The sequence below is a fragment of the Ambystoma mexicanum genome, chromosome 6q, assembly GCF_040938575.1.
Source record: "Ambystoma mexicanum isolate Mex_15411 chromosome 6q, UKY_AmexF1_1, whole genome shotgun sequence".
Lineage (NCBI taxonomy): Eukaryota > Metazoa > Chordata > Amphibia > Caudata > Ambystomatidae > Ambystoma > Ambystoma mexicanum.
Window position 1 is genome coordinate 1,661,880,396 of NC_090937.1, and position 20,034 is coordinate 1,661,900,429.

The 20,034-nt window shown below is 50.6% G+C and overlaps 1 protein-coding gene across 3 annotated transcripts in view; it reads right to left on the bottom strand.

The window, feature by feature from the left end:
- The window catches only part of PCGF1 (polycomb group ring finger 1), a 253,872-nt gene that overhangs the window by 208,860 nt on the left and 24,978 nt on the right, over positions 1-20,034 (bottom strand). For all 3 annotated transcript variants that reach the window (XM_069632496.1, XM_069632495.1, XM_069632497.1), the window contains exon 3: positions 10,024-10,176. In XM_069632496.1, the coding sequence (XP_069488597.1) occupies positions 10,024-10,176 (153 nt within the window). The remainder of the gene's footprint in view (positions 1-10,023; positions 10,177-20,034) is intronic.

Below are 20,034 nucleotides of genomic sequence, written 5' to 3' on the forward strand. Positions count from 1 at the left end.
CTTTAATAACCTTCTCTACAAAGTCTATGTCAGGAAGAGTTTCCCCTGTGTCTATTTCAAAATGCGCTGCTGCCTTGCGCAATAGTGCATTAAGTGAAGGTTGGTCATCTATGGGAGAGGTGTTTCCAATAGGTGAATCCTTGGGAGGAGAAGGGTGAAAGACATCAGGGTCTGAGTGCACTGATGGAGATTGCCAAGGCTGCACTGATGGGGATTGCCAGGGCTGCGAGGTAGCTGTATCTTCTTCAAAAGCTCCTGCACTAGTGTAAGGATCTTCTTCAAACCCCTCTTCCTCATGTTCTTCTTCTCCACCCAAACACTCATCTTCCTGGAGGTATTGCTCCTCTTCAGTGAGGTCATATACGTCTGTAGAAGGGGGAAACAGCCTAGGAATCTTGACCCTACGGTCATCCTGGGGCCATTCTCTTGGTCTTTTGTGTGTGGGTGAGTTTTGGCTTCCCAAAAACCTTTCCATTTTCTCCATACAAGAATGGAGTCTTTCAAGGGTCTCATGGGGGACCCCTGAATAGTCTAGAGGGGGGAAATCAGTGTTTTCACCTTCAAAACGCTTAAAAACGCTCCCACAACATCGAAGAAAGGTTTCCGTCGCCCTCAGAAAAGCCCTCAGGTAGTTCAGAAGTGCCCTTAGATGAAGGGGGCAGTTCCTGGCTACTCTTGTGCTTTTTAGGCGTTTCTATAGCTTTTTGTGCGGTATTCGACGTTTGTTTCGTCGTCCGCTTACGTTTGTCTTCGGAAACAATTCTCGCCAGGCTCTCGACAACGAGTTTGTCAGTAGAGGGCTCTGGTGTCGACGTTGCCTGCGTTACGCCTTGTTCCTCGACGGCCGCTCTATGGAGCGTTACGTCGGATGAATTTGAGGTAGCGCCCGTGTTTGATGAAAGCCCAATCGCTGGTCGCGGCTGCATTTGCGGGTGGGGCTTGAGACCCTTACGGTCTGAGGTAGACACCGGAGTGCCCTGCGTCCCCTTCGGCGCTGATGGATCCTTCGTCTTCGACGAAGAAGAGCCGTGGGTTGTGTGCTTAGGCCTATGGGGTCTATGTGCGTCCTTGTCGGCGGGGTGTTCATCCCCATAAGCAGGGCGTGAGCCGAGCCCGTCGGGGCCGGGGACGGACGTCGAGGAGCGCGAGCGCTCCTTCTGGGTGTTAATGACTTCTGTAACGGACGTTGAGTTATCACCCTCCTCGTCACTTTCTGTAACAGCGGCGGCGGGTGAGGAAACTGACTTCGACATAGCGTAGTCCGCCCACCTCTTAACTTTTCGTTCTTTAAGAGTTCTTGGTTTCAAGAGCTTACAGGCCGCGCAGCTGTCCTCCTTATGATCGAGGGGCAAGCAACGATTACAGAGCTTGTGCTTATCCTTCCAAGTGTATTTGCCCCTACAGCGTGGGCAAAACTTAAAAGGTGTCCTCTCCATAGCTGAGGCAATAATAACTGGTGATAACAACCCCAAGGGAAAGATAGGGGAGAAAGAAAGACATTCTCAAAGAGAAGATAAAAGTTCGAACCCCCACTCTCCCTAATGTATGTTGGCCGGCGAGGCCAGGCCACGTGTTCGGCAGCGCCGAAGGATCTCCTCCGTCTCTTCCCCTCTGTCGAAAACTTGCTCGGCGGAGAAACAGCTTAACAGCTAACGTCGAGGGGAGGGATCTTTAACAATATAATAAGTATAAATAAGTATTTTGCAATGTCTCTCTAGGAGCTCCGCGTAAGGGGACCAGAAGCTGGGCGGAAAAAAACAATCTGAGGGACCTCGACGCGTGAGGGATTGTGGGTACAACGCACGTCACTATAGGGATAGTGTTTCAGACACGCCTTGTCGATGTCCCCTTTTCGACTACGAAAAACAAAATGCAATACTCCGCAGTGACCACTGGATGTCGGACCTATGCACAGCATGTGAATCTAAGCAGATTAACAAACATCAGAAATCACATTTACCATACTGAAAGGTGTCAACAAATCCTGCAAAACCTCAATAATGTTGACAAATCGGTGGATTCCATTAAGATATCTCTGTGTACTTTACCTCAGTATCATATTTGAATAGCACACACTGCTAAGACTGCTTTCTGCTCCGTTCACTATCATTCTGGCACCACTGCTCACTATTAACTCATAACATTTACTCTGCACTTACCAGAAACAGCATAGAACACATACATTCAATTAAAAATGTGAACCACACGTTCAATCTAACACTGTCAATTTTGAGCACTTGGCTCTTCATTTCTGTGCTCATTGTGTTCCTTCTGCCAGCGCTAGGAACACCCTTCACAGCACCTGAACAAACAATGTCACCACTCATGTAACATCACTTACTGCCCAGTTCAAAATTGCACTTAATATCACAGTACTATCCCAAATATTCCATAAAAATATAATAATTGCACTGGCAACCGATTACATATCCATAGTACTAACATCAGAGCAAATGCTCCTAAAGATACTTTATGGTACTAAAAGTCCATAGGTGCAGTCCACAAATTCAATACCTGCAAATCCTAAAAACATGTTAAACAACCAGAATTGTATTTTGGTAAGTTTATTTCGATATCATTTTATGATCTAAAGATAGAATCAATAGATTAGATCTTCTCTGTACATACTCCTCTACAACGCACCGGAAAGTATAACTAACTGTGCACCTCTAACCACAATCACATCTACTCTGCACCTTCCCAGCCAGGTACAACAGACATACACAAAATCTCATCCCATCAAAATACTGGCACACACACCCTTTTATATTATATTATTTCAGTGACCATACTGCTTAATACTATAACCAAATATAAACCATAAAATGGGGAGGAATAAGAAAGGAACAGAAAAGATGGGGTTCAGTTAGGAGAAACGTGATTGTGTAAGTAGGGGTGCGTGTGTGGAGGTAGCAATAGATGCAAGGAAATGCTCAACTCACTCTCCTGCAGGCCGAGCACACTCCAGACCCTACCATTCCCAGCATATACCCAGCCAGAGTTGACGCTCACTCTCCTGCAGGCCGGGCACACTTCAGACCCTTCCATTCCCAGCATATACCCAGCCAGAGTTGACGCTCACTCTCCTGCAGGCCGGGCACACTTCAGACCCTACCATTCCCAGCATATACCCAGCCAGAGTTGACGCTCACTCTCCTGCAGGTCGGGCACACTTCAGGCCCTACCATTCCCAGCATATACCAAGCCAGAGTTGAAGCTCACTCTCCTGCAGGCCGGGCACACTTCAGACCCTTCCATTCCCAGCATATACCCAGCCAGAGTTGACGCTCACTCTGCTGCAGGTCGGGCACACTTCAGACCATACCATTCCCAGCATATACCCAGCCAGAGTTGGTACTCACTCTCCTGCAGGCCGGCCACACCTCATACCCTCCCATACACCGCCAAAGTTGGTACTCACTCTCCTGCAGGCCGGGCACACCTCAGACCCTCCCATACCCAGCCAGTGTTGGTACTCACTCTCCTGCAGGTGAGACACACCTTAGACCCTCCCATTCCCAGCTTATACCCAGCCAGAGTTGGTACTCACTCTCCTGCAGGCCGGGCACACCTCAGACCCTCCCATTCACAGCCAGAGTTGGTACTCACTCTCCTGCACCCTCTCATTCCCAACATATACCCAGCCAGTGTTGGCGCTCACTGTCCTGCAGGCAGGGCACACTTCAGACCCTACCATTCCCAGCATATACCCAGCCAGTGTTGGTACTCGCTCTCCTGCACCCTCTCATTCCCAGCATATACCCAGCCAGTGCCGGCACTCACTCTCCCGCAGGACGGGCACTCCTTGGACCCTCCCATTCCCAGCCTATACCCAGCCAGTGCTGGTACTCAAGTCTCCTGCACCCTCTCAGTCCCAGCCAGAGTTGGTACATACTCTCCTGCACCCTCTCATTCCCAGCCAGAGTTGGTACTCACTCTCCTACACCCTCTCATTCCCAGCATATACCCAGTCAGAGTTGGCGCTCACTCTCCTGCAGGCCGGGCACACCTCAGACCCGCCCATACCCAGCCAGTGTTGGTACTCACTCTCCTGCAAGCCAGGCACACCGCAGACCCTCCAATACCCAGCCAGTGCCGGAACTCACTCTCCCGCAGGGCGAGCACTCCTTGGACCCTCCCATTACCAGCCTATACCCAGCCAGGCTGGTACTCAAGTCTCCTGCACCCTCTCATTTCCAGCATATACACAGCCAGTGTTGGTACACTCTCCTGCAGGCGGGGCACCCTTCAGACCCTCTCATTCCCAGCATATACCCAGTCAGAGTTGGCGATCACTCTCCTGCAGGCCGGGCACACCTCAGACCCTCCAATACCCAGCCAGTGCCGGAACTCACTCTCCCGCAGGGCGAGCACTCCTTGGACCCTCCCATTACCAGCCTATACCCAGCCAGGCTGGTACTCAAGTCTCCTGCACCCTCTCATTTCCAGCATATACACAGCCAGTGTTGGTACACTCTCCTGCAGGCGGGGCACCCTTCAGACCCTCCCATTCCCAGCATATACCCAGCCAGAGTTGGTACTCACTCTCCTGCAGGCCGGGCACACCTCGGACCCTCCCATTCCCAGCCAGAGTTGGTACTCACTCTCCTGCAGGCCGCGCACACCTCAGACCCTACCATTCCCAGCCAGAGTTGGTACTCACTCTCCTGCACCCTCTCATTCCAAGCATATACCCAGCCAGTGTTGGTACTCACTCTCCTGCACTCTCTCACTCCCAGCGTACACCCAGCCAGTATTGGTACTCACTCTCCTGCACCCTCTCACTCCCAGCCAGTGTTGGTACTCCCTCTCCTGCAGGCCGGGCACACCTCAGACCCTCCCATACCCAGCCAGTGTTGGTACTCACTCTCCAGCACCCTCTCATTCCCAGCATATACCCAGCCAGAGTTGGTACTCACTCTCCTGCACCCTTTCATTCCCAGCATATACCCAGCCAGAGTTGGTACTCACTCTCCTGCACCCTCTCACTCCCAGCGTATACCCAGCCAGAGTTGGTACTCACTCTCCTGCAGGCCGGGCACACCTCAGACCCTCCCATACCCAGCTTATACCCAGCCAGAGCTGACGCTCACTCTCCTGCAGGCCGGGCACACTTCAGACCCTACCATTCCCAGCATATACCCAGCCAGAGTTGACGCTCACTCTCCTGCAGGCCGGGCACACTTCAGACCCTACCATTCCCAGCATATACCCAGCCAGAGTTGACGCTCACTCTCCTGCAGGCCGGGCACACTTCAGACCCTACCATTCCCAGCATATACCCAGCTAGAGTTGACGCTCACTCTCCTGCAGGCAGGGCACACTTCAGACCCTACCATTCCCAGCATATACCCAGCCAGAGTTGACGCTCACTCTCCTGCAGGCCGGGCACACTTCAGACCCTACCATTCCCAGCATATACCCAGCCAGAGTTGACGCTCACTCTCCTGCAGGCCGGGCACACTTCAGACCCTACCATTCCCAGCATATACCCAGCCAGAGTTGACGCTCACTCTCCTGCAGGTCGGGCACACTTCAGACCCTACCATTCCCAGCATATACCCAGCCAGAGTTGACGCTCAATCTCCTGCAGGCCGGGCACACTTCAGACCCTACCATTCCCAGCATATACCCAGCCAGAGTTGACGCTCACTCTCCTGCAGGTCGGGCACACTTCAGACCCTACCATTCCCAGCATATACCCAGCCAGAGTTGACGCTCACTCTCCTGCAGGTCGGGCACACTTCAGACCCTACCATTCCCAGCATATACCCAGCCAGAGTTGACGCTCACTCTCCTGCAGGTCGGGCACACTTCAGACCCTACCATTCCCAGCATATACCCAGCCAGAGTTGACGCTCACTCTCCTGCAAGTCGGGCACACTTCAGACCCTACCATTCCCAGCATATACCCAGCCAGAGTTGACGCTCACTCTCCTGCAGGTCGGGCACACTTCAGACCCTACCATTCCCAGCATATACCCAGCCAGAGTTGACGCTCACTCTCCTGCAGGTCGGGCACACTTCAGACCCTACCATTCCCAGCATATACCCAGCCAGAGTTGACGCTCACTCTCCTGCAGGTCGGGCACACTTCAGACCCTACCATTCCCAGCCAGAGTTGACGCTCACTCTCCTGCAGGCCGGGCACACTTCAGACCCTTCCATTCCCAGCATATATCCAGCCAGAGATGACGCTCACTCTCCTGCAGGCCGGGCACACTTCAGACCCTACCATTCCCAGCATATACCCAGCCAGAGTTGACGCTCACTCTCCTGCAGGTCGGGCACACTTCAGACCCTACCATTCCCAGCATATACCCAGCCAGAGTTGACGATCACTCTCCTGCAGGTCGGGCACACTTCAGACCCTACCATTCCCAGCATATACCCAGCCAGAGTTGACGCTCACTCTCCTGCAGGTCGGGCACACTTCAGACCCTACCATTCCCAGCATATACCCAGCCAGAGTTGACGCTCACTCTCCTGCAGGTCGGGCACACTTCAGACCCTACCATTCCCAGCCAGAGTTGACGCTCACTCTCCTGCAGGCCGGGCACACTTCAGACCCTTCCATTCCCAGCATATACCCAGCCAGAGTTGACGCTCACTCTCCTGCAGGCCGGGCACACTTCAGACCCTACCATTCCCAGCATATACCCAGCCAGAGTTGACGCTCACTCTCCTGCAGGTCGGGCACACTTCAGACCCTACCATTCCCAGCATATACCCAGCCAGAGTTGACGCTCACTCTCCTGCAGGTCGGGCACACTTCAGACCCTACCATTCCCAGCATATACCCATTCAGAGTTGACGCTCACTCTGCTGCAGGTCGGGCACACTTCAGACCCTACCATTCCCAGCATATACCCAGCCAGAGTTGGTACTCGCTCTCCTGCAGGCCGGGCACACCTCAGACCCTCCAATACCCAGCCAGTTTTGGTACTCACTCTCCTGCAGGCCGGGCACCCTTCGGACCCTCCAATACCCAGCCAGTGTTGGTACTCACTCTCCTGCACCCTCTCATTCTGAGCATATACCCAGCCAGAGTTGGTACTCACTCTCCTGCAGGCGAGACACACCTTAGACCCTCCCATTCCCAGCTTATACCCAGCCAGAGTTGGTACTCACTCTCCTGCATCCTCTCATTCCCAGCATATACCCAGCCACTGTTGGCGCTCACTCTCCTGTAGGCCGGGCACACCTCAGACCCTCCCATTCACAGCCAGAGTTGGTACTCGCTCTCCTGCATCCTCTCATTCCCAGCATATACCCAGCCACTGTTGGCGCTCACTCTCCTGTAGGCCGGGCACACCTCAGTCCCTCCCATACCCAGCCAGTGCCGGCACTCACTCTCCCGCAGGACGGGCACTCCTTGGACCCTCCCATTCCCAGCCTATACCCAGCCAGTGCTGGTACTCAAGTCTCCTACACCCTCTCAGTCCCAGCGAGAGTTGGTACATACTCTCCGGCACCCTCCCATTCCCAGCCAGAGTTGGTACTCACTCTCCTACACCCTCTCATTCCCAGCATATACCCAGTCAGAGTTGGCGCTCACTCTCCTGCAGGCCGGGCACACCTCAGACCCTCCCATACCCAGCCAGTGTTGGTAGTCACTCTCCTGCAAGCCAGGCACACCTCAGATCCTCCAATACCCAGCCAGTGCCGGAACTCACTCTCCCGCAGGGCGGGCACTCCTTGGACCCTCCCATTACCAGCCTATACCCAGCCAGTGCTGGTACTCAAGTCTCCTGCACCCTCTCATTTCCAGCATATACACAGCCAGTGTTAGTACACTCTCCTGCAGGCGGGGCACCCTTCAGACCCTCCCATTCCCAGCATATACCCAGCCAGAGTTGGTACTCACTCTCCTGCAGGCCGAGCACACCTCAGACCCTCCCATTCCCAGCCAGTGTTGGTACTCACTCTCCTGCAGGCCGGGCACACCTCGGACCCTCCCATTCCCAGCCAGTGTTGGTACTCACTCTCCTGCAGGCCGCGCACACCTCAGACCCTACCATTCCCAGCCAGAGTTGGTACTCACTCTCCTGCAGGCCGGGCACACCTCAGACCCTCCCATACCCAGCCAGTGTTGGTACTCACTCTCCTGCACCCTCTCACTCCCAGCGTACACCCAGCCAGTGTTGGTACTCACTCTCCTGCACCCTCTCACTCCCAGCATATACCCAGCCAGTGTTGGTACTCCCTCTCCTGCAGGCCGGGCACACCTCAGACCCTCCCATGCCCAGCCAGTGTTGGTACTCACTCTCCTGCACCCTTTCATTCCCAGCATATACCCAGCCAGAGTTGGTACTCACTCTCCTGCACCCTCTCACTCCCAGCGTATACCCAGCCAGAGTTGGTACTCACTCTCCTGCACCCTCTCACTCCCAGCATATACCCAGCCAGAGTTGGTACTCACTCTCCTGCACCCTTTCATTCCCAGCATATACCCAGCCAGAGTTGGTACTCACTCTCCTGCACCCTCTCACTCCCAGCGTATACCCAGCCAGAGTTGGTACTCCCTCTCCTGCAGGCCGGGCACACCTCAGACCCTCCCATACCCAGCTTATACCCAGCCAGTGTTGGTACTCACTCTCCTGCACCCTCGCACTCCCAGCGTATACCCAGCCAGAGTTGGTACTCACTCTCCTGCACCCTTTCATTCCCAGCATATACCCAGCCAGAGTTGGTACTCACTCTCATGCACCCTCTCACTCCCAGCGTATACCCAGCCAGAGTTGGTACTCACTCTCCTGCAGGCCGGGCACACCTCAGACCCTCCCATACCCAGCTTATACCCAGCCAGTGTTGGTACTCACTCTCCTGCACCCTCTCACTCCCAGCGTATACCCAGCCAGAGTTGGTACTCACTCTCCTGCACCCTCTCACTCCCAGCATATACCCAGCCAGAGTTGGTACTCACTCTCCTGCACCCTTTCATTCCCAGCATATACCCAGCCAGAGTTGGTACTCACTCTCCTGCACCCTCTCACTCCCAGCGTATACCCAGCCAGAGTTGGTACTCACTCTCCTGCACCCTTTTATTCCCAGCATATACCCAGCCAGAGTTGGTACTCACTCTCCTGCACCCTCTCACTCCCAGCGTATACCCAGCCAGAGTTGGTACTCACTCTCCTGCAGGCCGGGCACACCTCAGACCCTCCCATACCCAGCTTATACCCAGCCAGTGTTGGTACTCACTCTCCTGCACCCTCTCACTCCCAGCGTATACCCAGCCAGAGTTGGTACTCACTCTCCTGCACCCTCTCACTCCCAGCATATACCCAGCCAGAGTTGGTACTCACTCTCCTGCACCCTTTCATTCCCAGCATATACCCAGCCAGAGTTGGTACTCACTCTCCTGCACCCTCTCACTCCCAGCGTATACCCAGCCAGAGTTGGTACTCACTCTCCTGCACCCTTTTATTCCCAGCATATACCCAGCCAGAGTTGGTACTCACTCTCCTGCACCCTCTCACTCCCAGCTTATACCCAGCCAGTGTTGGTACTCACTCTCCTGCAGGCCGGGCACACCTCAGACCCTCCCATACCCAGCCAGTGTTGGTACTCCCTCTCCTGCAGGCCAGGCACACCTCAGACCCTCCCATACCCAGCCAGTGTTGGTACTCACTCTCCTGCACCCTCTCACTCCCAGCGTACACCCAGCCAGTGTTGGTACTCACTCTCCTGCACCCTCTCACTCCCAGCATATACCCAGCCAGTGTTGCTACTCCCTCTCCTGCAGGCCGGGCACACCTCAGACCCTCCCATGCCCAGCCAGTGTTGGTACTCACTCTCCAGCACCCTCTCATTCCCAGCATATACCCAGCCAGAGTTGGTACTCACTCTCCTGCACCCTTTCATTCCCAGCATATACCCAGCCAGAGTTGGTACTCACTCTCCTGCACCCTCTCACTCCCAGCGTATACCCAGCCAGAGTTGGTACTCGCTCTCCTGCAGGCCGGGCACACCTCAGACCCTCCCATACCCAGCTTATACCCAGCCAGTGTTGGTACTCACTCTCCTGCAGGCCGGGGACCAGCTTGTACACAATGTCCTGCATGACTCGGTCCAGCTTCAGGTTCAGCAGCGGCTGAGTCTCGTGGATTTTGATGTTACACATGGGACAGTATTTACTCGTTTGCAGGTACTTCACAATGCAGCTTTTACAAACTGGGGAGAAGAGGAAACGTGGAGTTAGAAAGGGAGATGTGAGCAGAAAATAGAAGGAAAGCAAACATGAAAATAAGCACCACCATGCACGCATCACCCGCTTACATAGATGGTGGATGAGTTGAATTACCAATCCTAAACTGTAATGCAAAGCAATACTGCCACCTACTGGCGACTCTAAAGAGAGTGCTCTGTAATCACGCATCGCTTGTAGTTTACATGGCTCGTTAAAACACAGCAAAAGAAATGTAAAATACTTACCAGAGTATCTTCAACAACATGCCTGTAGATTCTAGTAGGATAGCTCGTTGAGTTAAGGTTTAATGTAGAGCACAGGGATGATGAAGATCAAGTGCAGCAAGTAACCTGCAGACTGTTCATCTTTCTGTGGCGGGCACAAGCAGCACTTTTTCTTTCAGTGTCAGTTTATAAAGGGTCTGCACGACACTGCACTACACGACACTGCGCTACACGAGTGCAACATGATGGGAATGGCAGTGGGCGTTTCTCTGCTAATCTTCTTCCAAAAATGAGGGCTACTGTCAAACAACCAAAAAGAACAAACAGTGGCAACGCCAACAGACGTGTAGTCATGGCATATGCCTCTGCCAGACAGGGGAGCCGACTAATGAATTTCCCAGGGGAGGGGGGCGGGGGGCGGGGGGGCCTCAAATCCAGGAAGTGACATCACTGGCAGTTATAGGACCACAAATTTGCATGTAGTCGACAACTTGGTGCAATGGCGCGCACGCGCAGCGCAGAACAGTGGAAACATTGGCTAGCATGCACTGCATATACTAAAGTCAAGTAAGAAGGAGATTTAAGCCTTCGAGTTGCATTCCAGTAGGCCATCACTGCCCCTACTCCAACCCCTCTATAATCATCCAGGTTGTAGTAGCCCTCAAAAGGCAGAGCAACACAACTAGGATGGGAGAACGAAATGCCGTCCCACTCTGTGAGCCTCCTACCTTGGAGCCCAATCTCACTAATTTGGTGCAAATCTCGCAAGTGGGAGCATGGGAATCCCCTGCCTGTGTGGGGGCTGCAGACCCCGGATCACATGCTCACTTCTTCAGTGTGAAACTCTGGCCAAGGCTCTTTGGGCAAGCATTCAGGATGGGTCTCACACCTATAAACAGTGTGATATATTGAGTGGGCACCCCACTCCTTGGAGCATAGTATCAACTGTTGCTGGTAATCTCACAACTGAATGTACAGTTTCACTCTTGGTCCTCTCAGTGACCCCATGTATATTAATGGAGTCAGTCTCCCATCTGGGAAGACAATTATATTTCTGTTAAAACTCTGAATTCTCACTCCAGTTTTCTCGATCTATAGATCCATACTACATTCATTCAATGAGTGTGCAGGGGTGATAACTTGTGTCTGAGAGAGCTCATTCTTTCATTCAGGAGAGATAAAGGGGTAACAACCCCCTGTATGTGGGATCAGGCTAATTTTGCCCCACGGCCCCTCCAGAAGGAGTGAGCAGGTTTTAAGACCCTGCTGATTCTGCTATCGGACAGGCTTGAGCCTTCTATCCCTTGCCCCATCACGGCTCCCAACATCCTGAGCGGCAGCTTATGGACAGCAGGCAGCTCGGGACATGCCGGTTGCCAATTGAATGTAGACAGATCTACTATTTAGACTCTGGGAGAGCGCCATGAATCCACATTAATGGTGAAGAAGCACTCACCATACAGAACACAATGCTATAGTGTTGCAGTGTTGCAGTCCTGCTGAGAAATGACAATTCTGAGCATGTGAGCAGTAGGCTGGACCAGTGCTGCCCCATAAAAGGTGTAGAAGCCTCTGTGAGAAGTGGCAGTACTGTCCCAACGGTGAGAAGTGTAGTATTTTCACATTAACTATGCTTAAGAACTTTGGGTTATTGAATAGTGCTGCTACATTCTGAGTAATTCCATCCCTTTAAATATATGAGCTCTTGTATAACCATGACAGTGTTGAGTTATTCTGATGATGACAGACTTGCTCAATAGTTCTGGTTCTGTATCATTAAATGTACTTCAGATCTTTAGAGTATCGGAAGGATAGCTCAGGGGCAACATGCTTGCCTTGGAAGCAAGACGACACAGAGCAACACAGGTTCGCTCCCTCAGTCCGCGCTTAGAAACCTCTGGGTAGTACACGCATTATAAATAATCAATTAAAATAAAAAGAAATACATCTGTAGAGAAGTGCTGGGGCCTGGTCAATAAGAGTGTCGCAGCTCAACTGAGAGGTGCTGATGTTGTCCCATCAAAAGTATAGCAGCCCCACTAAGATGAACTAGCGTTGCCTCAACAAAAGCATAGCAGCCCCACTAAGATGAACTAGCATTGCCTCAACAAAAGCATAGTATTACCACTGAGAAGATTCAACAATTATAGAAGCCCTGTTACAGCAGTACTATCCCATCAAGAGTATAGCCAGCTAACTGAGGAGTACCAGCATTGCCCCATTTCTAATATGGCAGCTCTACTAGAAAGTGCTGGCTCATACGCCTCCGCTCCCCGCCCATAGCATTCACCCCCACCACGTGCACACTCAGAGACACGCAAACAGTCTCATTTGCCCTTGCCCTGCCCCTGCCCCATCCCTCGCTTTGCATCTGTACCTCTATTTCTAAAAATCCTTCTGGGTTTGGTGTACCTCTACATCTGTGCACCCCTCTTGCCAACAGGGGCGCACAGATGTACAAATACACCAAACCCAAAACGATTTTTAGAAATTGAGGGACAGATGCAAAGCAAGAGCCTCTTGCTTTGCATCTGTCCCTCAATTTCCAAGCATCGATTTTCCCCGGCTTTTACCCGGGCCGCCAGAAAGAGACACAGTATGGATGGAACAAAGGGGCATCCATACTTCGTCTCTTCTCTCTGGACGGGGGAGGGGGGGCTCAGCCCAGACTTCATTCTGCGGGGGGGGGAGAGGGGGGCTGGTCCCCGCAGCCCCCCGTACTCGGCACCCCTGGTCCCAGATCCATCCGCTCCGTGCCGACGATCGTCTGTCTGTCCTCCCTGGCCTCCAGCCCTTCATTGTACTGGTATAATGTGCAGAATCGCTGTCAGGAAAGATTTGCTGTGTCTTAAACTGTTAAATGTATTCTAAGCACTTACTCTGCCTGTGCAGACTATTATCCTCTCAGAATGTCAAGGGCTCGGAGTGACTGTTGTTTTTCTCCCCATGTTCCCACCCTCCTTTAGCGCTTTGAAACACTTGCCTATGTATAGTCACTTTATAAATAAAGAATAGCATACCATTTTCCAGGCACTGCTCTAATGGTACCACCTGGACACGATATAGCAGCAGCTGGCACATGGCGCTAGTACTTGGGCACATTAGGAAAGTGATTGGCCAAGGCCTACAAAAAAACCTGAAACTGTTTCTTGAACAGAAATTCAACGCAACGAAAGGATGCAATGACTCGCTTCTCTGGCACCCTTTCTCCCCATGGCAACAGTTGCAGATCTGAAGCCTGGAGCCTAAAAAGAACGACCAAGGGAACACTATTCTGCCTCCCCCAAACTTTCAAGTCTTTCTATTTGGTGGCAGGGAGCCTCACAAAGAGCCTTGCACGTTCGGCATTTGGCAATTTATGTCCATAGCTTGCGTGTGCGTGCCTCAGTAGGGCGTTCCATCACGCACCATCAGCCAAACATCTTATGCCCCCCGCCCCGCAGAGGAATCCTAACCGTCTTGAATATTCGGGGGCTACGGTGGGTTCTGGCACTGCTAAGCTCATCGCCCACCTTAGATAACACCTACCTCAGCACTCTTCTGGGCAGAATGCCCAATCTGGGTGGAATCAGAGGTTCACATCGGTGCAAGGAAAATCCCAGCCATCTGGTCAAGAACTACAATTTGCCCTCCCAATCCCAGCATTCTGTGCGACCCCCACATGCCCATGGTCCAGCAGCTGACATTATTGAGGCTTATAATATCGGATACTAAAGGTAAGCAGACAGAGGTGTTGCCAGGACACGCGACAGAGAATGAAATGGGACTAAGTCCATCCCAATAGCGCGCCCGGACCACGTCCCAGTCAGCTGGCCACTCTCTATGGGTCCTGAACCCCAACCGCTGTATAATGTATGGAGGCTCCGGTGCTAGTGGAGACGAGCCCGCCTTTACAGCCACAAATGCACTTGGTTTTAAAGTCTGACTCACATGAACATTGGAAACCCCGACACTATTCACAATGATTCGACTATCCGCCACCCCCTGCAAAGAGCACAGGGCCATGTGGCTCGTATCATTCTGGGGGTACAAACACTGGGGCACCCCAACCCTGTGCCGATACCAGCTAAGAGAATAGTCCCACTTAATGACTGTGCTCGTCCATCGATATATCCGCTGCTCGCCTTATACTCAGGTACAAGGGGAGAACTCGATGCCCTCAAGGCTCCACACTCCCTGGACGGGTGGGCTCCAGGATTCCATGAAGCTCTACAAGCCTACCTAATTCAAGGTGCCGCGGCCTACGGATTCCAGGAATACTGCCCATTGTAGCCCCACAGTTCCTTGCAGTGATCCCAGCGTGTCTTCTATACCAAGAAATGTGCCATCGTCTGGCCCGCATAGATTCACAAGAGCAAGGAACACTTTTCTTACAGTTGATAAAAATATAGGTTCACTGCCAAAGTACCTAGAAAAATTCCCGGATGAAAAAGTTAGAAACAATTTCCTCAGAGCAAGAATGAACATTCTACTAACGGGGGAAATTTTGAACATTTGGAAACAATCAGAAAAGACAGTGATTTACTGTAAAGATTGTGCGACTCCAGGAAACCAAACTTTAAAGCACCTGCTTATTGAATGCAAGGGAACGTAGAACCTGCGTTTGAAAAAATTAGGAAGATTTGTAGAGAGAGCGGGATGGCTAACATCAGAAAACACATGGCACAGAATAATCGCAGACCACGAGACCCAGCTAACGGTGGCTGTGGTGAACCTTCTCCAATCCCTACATCTGTTATAGAGAAATAAAAGCCAACATCTCTCCCCTCCCTTAGAGGGATTAGAAAGTTGTTCATTTTAACTTATCGATTTTAGAGAAGAGCTGCTACACGTTCTTTTTCTTTTTTGCTTGTATTCTTTGTTTCTTTCAGTATGTTGTATAAAAGATTGTAATGGTTTCTTTTTCACGTCTGTCATTCAGAAACTGTAGACTACATACAATAAAAAAAATTAAAAAAAAGAATGTTACTTTCACATTGATGACATCTCCTTGGTAGTTACTAAGTATATAAACAGAGTGTGGGGCAGCTTTGCACAAGTACTTTAAACGTTGTGTGAAGGGCTTGCAGGAAAGGTTGTGTTGGTGCCTCAGACAGTTTGCCATTACCTTTGGGTGCTATATACATCATGCTGCACCCAGCTGCCAGATCTCCCCTACATTTCTGCCATCACCAGGGGAACCGACATCTCCATGGGATCAATGGATTGATGCATTTAAGGTGTACTTGACGGCAGCTGGGGGTGCAAATTTCAGCGATGATGAGAGAGAGGCTGCATTATTAAATTGTATTGGCACGGATTGTCTGCGCATATTTCGCCATTTACCTAGTGAAGATGTATACATTCCTGGTCATGGAGAAGGCGAAAGAGTTGTAAGTGCTTATGAGACTGCTTTAAAAAAGCTGGAAGGGTGATTCAGCAGGAGGATCAAGGTGGTTTTGGAACGCTATCAGTTCTTTTCCAGAGCGCAAGGCGTGGGAGAGTCCATTGATTCATATGTTACAGCTTTACGAACAGTGAGGGCCACATGGAGGAATACATAAGGGACCAAATAATGATGAAAACCAGCAGTCAGAAAATTAGGGAGAGGCAATGGCTTGAGTGCGACCCGCCTTTGGAGAAGGGGTGGCGATTGCCAGGGCCATCGAGACATCCAGGGCCAGTATGCAAATTGTTACTGAGAAGGAAAGTCCCAAGGACACTGTACAATCTATTCTACCTCAGTATAAGAGTAGTGGTTTGGATAATAAAAAGAGATTGGAGAAAGTGGACAACCAGAATTGGAGGGTGTCCCAGGCAGGGAGCCATGCAAGAGATGTGGTTGGTCAAGTCATCAAACCGGCTCAAAAGAATGCCCGGCTATTAGCATCGAGTGAAGACAATGTAAACGCAAGGTCAATGGTGAAATGCTATCTAAGAGTGTGATGGCATGGTGGCGCCAGAGTGTGGTGGAGTAAGTCAGGATGATGGCATAAATGATAAAACCAATCAAGGTGTCATACTCCATGTGGGAGATGCAGTGTGGAAGGGTTTGTGGGTGACTGTCTTGGTTAATGGTCACCCTTTGGAGATGCTGGTGGATTCAGGTTCACTGCATACTATTGTGTCACCTGAAACATACAAGGAGAAATTAGGGAAGGAGGTATCAAGCTTATGTGCTTCTGACATAAATCCCAGTGCCTATGGTCAAAATCCCATCCGTGTGTTAGGTTATGAGCAAGCTCACATTGAATTCAATGGTCGGCACACTAAAGGTAAACTCTATGTTGCACTTAAGGGTACCACTGTGTTGGGTTGGGATGAGCAGGTTGCTTTAAATATTGAAATTCACCCAGGAATGGAGGTACCGGTTTTAAGTATTCAGGACAGTTCTAGCGGAGTTGAGAGCGAGTTGACATCTGAGTTATTGAGAGATAAATACCCAGAAGTGTCTGCTGATACGTTGGGAAAACTTAAAGGTTTTTCTCACCGCATTGTTCTCAAGAAGGGAGCTGTACCCAAGGTACATAAGGCGAGGAGTGTACCGGTGGTGGCGAAAGAAGGTTTGAGGCTAAAGTCTGAGGGTGTCATTGAAGAAAGAGTGTTCTGAGTGGTTGTTCCCAGTTGTACTGGTTAAGAAGAGTGATGGGGGTTTGAGGATGTGTGTGGACCTTTGAGAGTTAAATGCCAGTATTTGAGTGGATTGCCATCCGTTACCTAATATTAATGAGTTATTGTTGATCCTGGGCAAAGCAACATGTTTTTCAACATTTGACCTGTCAGCTGCATACCACCAGATGACTTACATATGGATTCTAGACCTCTTACCTCTTTTATAACTCCATTTGACGCTTACTGATTTTGCTGCATGCCATTTGGGTTAGCATCGGCATCTGCAGTATTTCAATGGCTCAAGTAAGAATTGTTTGGTGGTATGGCTGGCGTGAGTTATTTCCAGGATGATATATTGGTCTGGGGTAGTTGCCATTCTGAACATGTCAAGGTGCATGCGGTCATGGAAGTGCTAAATCAGAAGGGTTTGACCGTGAAGTTGTCAAAATGTCAAGTGGGCGAGTCCACAGTAACGTATTTAGGGCATACTCTCAGTGCCAGTGGCGTTAGTCCAAAATTGGAATTGGTTCAGGTTATGAAGTCAGCGCCCATAAATAAGGATCAGTTGAGGTCATTTTTAGGATTAACAGAGTATTATGTGAAGTTCATTCCTAACTATGCTGAAAAGACAGTGTCCCTGAGAGCCTTACTTAAAGTGTGTTAGGTTTGAGTGGTCTGACAAATGTCAGGAGGAGTTCGATGTGGTAAAAGATGAGGTGGACCATGCCCCGTGTTTGAGATCAAAAAGACAATTCTTATGGTGGATGCTAGCGAGGTGTGGTTCGGAGCCATGTTGGAGCAGTGGCGCGACGTTGAATGTGGTCCGGTGGCATTTGCTTCCAGGGCTTTGAGGGATGCTGAGGGTAGATATTCGGTGATTGAGCGGAAGGCTCTAGCGGTGACGTGGGCATCCAAGCATTTTAGAACATTTGTATGGGGCATTCCTTATGTGGTCAGGACTGAGCATAAGCCACTTGTGCATGTATTTTCCACTCGGGGTACGGCATCGGTTTCTCCAATAATATCCAGGTGGGTATTGGAATTACAAGAGTACAATTTTACCATGGAATATTTGCCTGGAAAGAAACATGTTGTAGCTGATTGTTTATCCCGGTTTCCAGCGGTTGGCCCAGAGAATGCACAAGGTGAAGTGGAAGGGGAGGACAGAATGCACAAGGTGAAGTGGAAGGGTAGGGGGATACGCAAGTTGCCAGTATTCTTCCCACTGTTGACAAGGACGATTGGGTGGTGGAGAGTGATAGGGATGTTGAGTTACGTTGGATCAAGGAAGGTTTGCTCAAGGGTTGGGATGCTGCTAGAGGCAGATCAAAGGGCAAAGGTTACGCTCGGGTGTTGGATCAGTTGGCTGTGGAGCGTGTCAAGAGGGGAGAGATTGGTTCCTCCTGTCAGTGTGAGAAGTAGGTTGGTGGAATTGGCGCACGAGGATCACTTAGGTCGATCTTTAACCAAGAGGAGGTTGCGTGAAGAATATTGGTGGCCATCTATGGCTGGATCGAGAGGTGGAAATTGTGGTGAAAGATTGCAATGCGTGTGCACTAAGCGACTAGAGCAAGTTGGTTCATCCACAGCCTATTCATTCTGTGGAGATCCCGAAGGAAGTTTGGTCGAAGGTGGCATTGGACATTATGGGCCCGTTTGAATGTTTACAACCGGAGTGTAGATTCCTGCTGGTGTTAGTGTATTATACCTCCCGGTGGGTGGAAGTGGCGGCTTTTGGCAGTGTGACGACAGAGTGTGTCATTGCTTTTCTAAAAAGAAATATTTGACAGAGAGGGTGTTCCGGCCGTTTGGTGACGGACAATGGCGTTCATTTTGTATCCAATTTGATGAAGGATTTTCTGAGGCAGTTGGCATCGAGCATCATCGCACCGCCTTGTACAACCCGAGTGCCAATGGATTGGTGGAAAGGGTAAATGGTGTAATTAAGAGTGCCATTCAGCTTGCTCTTGCTAATGGTCTGGATTGGGAAGATGTGATTACGCGGACACCTTTTGAATTGATGAGGGGGAGGAAGCTGGGTTCTAGACTAAGGAACATGGCGTTGGGTGGTGGTGGTCCAGGTAACATAGATTTATGGGGTGTGCAACAGAGAGTGTTGGCACGTCAGGAGGTGGTACGGATGAGTCAATGTGGAAAGAAGGAGTTACAAGTGAAGGTAAGGGATGTGGTGTGTATAAAGGAAGGAGTGTATTTTTACCTTCCATGAGAGTTGTGAAATGTGGAGTGGGATATGTACAGTTGGAGGATGGTTCAAGGTGGAGTAAAAGACGCATTGTGGTTCTGGATGGTAGTAAAGGTGCAGTACCTAGGATTAACAAGTCCATTTCTACTGAGGATGGCGAGATTTTGGATTATTATCCAATGTATCAAGAAGGTGTTGGGAAGGCATTGGGGGAGAATGTGGTGTGGCCAAGAGAGGTGTCTGCCCATGGAGTTGTAGGTGGGGGCGAGAGTTGCGAGTCGGGTAGTGTTGAAATGCAGCGGATTAAGGATACTGGTGATGGTTTGTCTGAGGAGGTGTCTGGAGGGGGTGCAGGGCGTCCAGTAAGAAAGTTTGGACGCCCTAGGAAGTTTGGACATTATGTACGATGAATATTCAGTTTGGTGTCGTCCTTTTAAGGGATGTTGTGATTATATGTGAAAATTGCAAATGTTTAATACTGTGTTTTGTATATTTTCAATATAGAAATGCACTGTTTCTGTGTCATTTATAGGATTATGTTGGATTTGTAGCATTCAGTGTTGGGTGTTAAGGTGGGATGATATGTCATAGCCTGGCACGCGTGGAATGTTGTTCTACGATGTAGATCAACATTCCAGGCGTGTCAGTTGAATACTTGTTGCAGTCCTGCTGGCTGTTTCTGCTTGGGGTCCAGAATAAAACGTATTAAATTTACCGTGCCTCAGATTACTTCATAATGCTCATGGCATTTAGCAACAACACTTTCCAAAGTCAACCTTTCACCATTATCCCCATAATGAAGGGGCGTGGTAGTTTGTTTATTA